General features: G+C 37.9%; 1 protein-coding gene across 1 annotated transcript in view; it reads right to left on the reverse strand.

Moving 5' to 3' along the window:
• Positions 1-1123: 1123 nt before the first annotated feature.
• Positions 1124-1752, reverse strand: part of LOC102193944 (zinc-binding protein A33-like) — a 4207-nt gene continuing 3578 nt past the window's right edge. The window contains exon 2 of the mRNA XM_013910207.1: positions 1124-1744. Within this exon, the coding sequence (XP_013765661.1) occupies positions 1124-1744 (621 nt within the window). The remainder of the gene's footprint in view (positions 1745-1752) is intronic.

Below are 1752 nucleotides of genomic sequence, written 5' to 3' on the forward strand. Positions count from 1 at the left end.
TATGCTACACGTGTTTCACTAACTTCAAGAAAATGTGTTAAGGTGTTATCAATAAAATGACAGTTTAAATAGAAAGTTCAGCGTCTTTCTGTGTTTACAGACACATCAGACAGCAGCCAGGCTTCGATATATTTATTGACGGAAAATAATCCAGGAAATCAGTGAACTCGTGTTTCCAACATTTTCATCATATTTGCTCTGCAGGTGAAAAACAGGAAATCCACAGTTAACAAGACGAAATCCTGAATGTGCTGATGTGATCTGGAATATGAAGTGAGAGTTCACAGAAACACACTGGAACAAACAGCAGCTCCAACTGTACAAATGTTCAACAATTATGAAATAAATGCTTTGGGTCAGTCAGTAGCAAAGAAAACAGTGTCTGTATCTGACAAAGCAATTTACACAGAACTTAGGAACAATCTAAAAAGAAAGAATGAACTTTAGTTTGTATGAATACAACTGAATAAATGTCAGATGGTCAACATTATTCTGCAATGACACATTTTAAAGAAAAACATGGCTGGATTATTACACCAATGTACACAATAGAGAACATGCCACACATTTAAATGAAACAAATCACTTAAATTCATTAATGGTTGTTAAGTATCAAAAGACGACATTAGGGTTATTTATGAGTCAAGTCTATTTATCATTTTGAAATCATTAAAAAACAAATTGTCACAATGCTGTTATTAGCTGAGATGGATCTAAATAACTGATGAAGGAAAGGAAAGTGACATTTATCAGTTCTTGTTCATCAGTGTCACATCAATTTTGCACTGTTTAAATGTATCAAACCAGTTTCATGAACACCCAATGACTTAAAAATCGCTGTATATTTAGAAAAAAGAAAATCAACAAAAAATGAACAAGTAAATAAAAAGTTTTAAACACCTTCAACCTGAATTTGCAACAAGACAACACAAAAATGACATTTATTATTCAGTTTTGCTCATTGTGTTTTGAAAATTGCTTCGGGTGCTACATTTTCTCTCTGCAAATTTATTGCATAAAAATTACAACAGGAGTTGCCTAAATTGAAAAAACAAACAAAGAAAAACAAACAACCAAGAAGTCAAAACAAAACAAAAAGTTCACAGAGACCTCGTTGCAGTTTTCAGAAAATTTCAGTCTGACAAATTTTGATATCAGAGGTTTTGGCGTCTCCTGCCTCTCCAACACTGAAATATGGGAAGAGTTTCTCAGTGAAAGTGTCTCTGTGAGTGCAGATGTGAGTCATGTCTTCAGGGTCATAGAAGGACACCTCCCCCCTGTCATAGTCCAGCTGGACTCTGATCCTCTGGAGACTCTTCTTCACTGTCACAGTCTGACCATCACCATTAGTGTATTCTCCACTGCAGTGCAGTAAACACCAGTTTCCATATTTTGGTGAAGCAAAACACTCTCCCTTCCTCTCAACTGACTCTTTAGCTAAACCCACAATCCAGCCAGGATGGTCTCCCACCTCCACCTCCCAGCTGTGTTTCCCTGAGCTGAAGCCCTCAGAGCCAAAAACATCAGGATACTTAGTGTTTCTCTCTGTATTATCAGGAAGCTGCTGCTTTGTGTCTCCATTCCTCACACTGGTCAGATCATCAGACAGATAGAGATAGGGGCTTGCAGTGTTTGGGTCCAGAATGACAGGACTGAAGTGGACCTTCTCCTTCATCTTCTCCCACACTCTGAAGGACAGGTTGCCCAGGTGTTTGGCCACATCTATCAGTGCTCCTGAGACCAGCTGTGGAT

The sequence above is a fragment of the Pundamilia nyererei genome, unplaced genomic scaffold (assembly GCF_000239375.1).
Source record: "Pundamilia nyererei isolate P.nyererei 1_Seehausen unplaced genomic scaffold, PunNye1.0 scaffold00038, whole genome shotgun sequence".
Lineage (NCBI taxonomy): Eukaryota > Metazoa > Chordata > Actinopteri > Cichliformes > Cichlidae > Pundamilia > Pundamilia nyererei.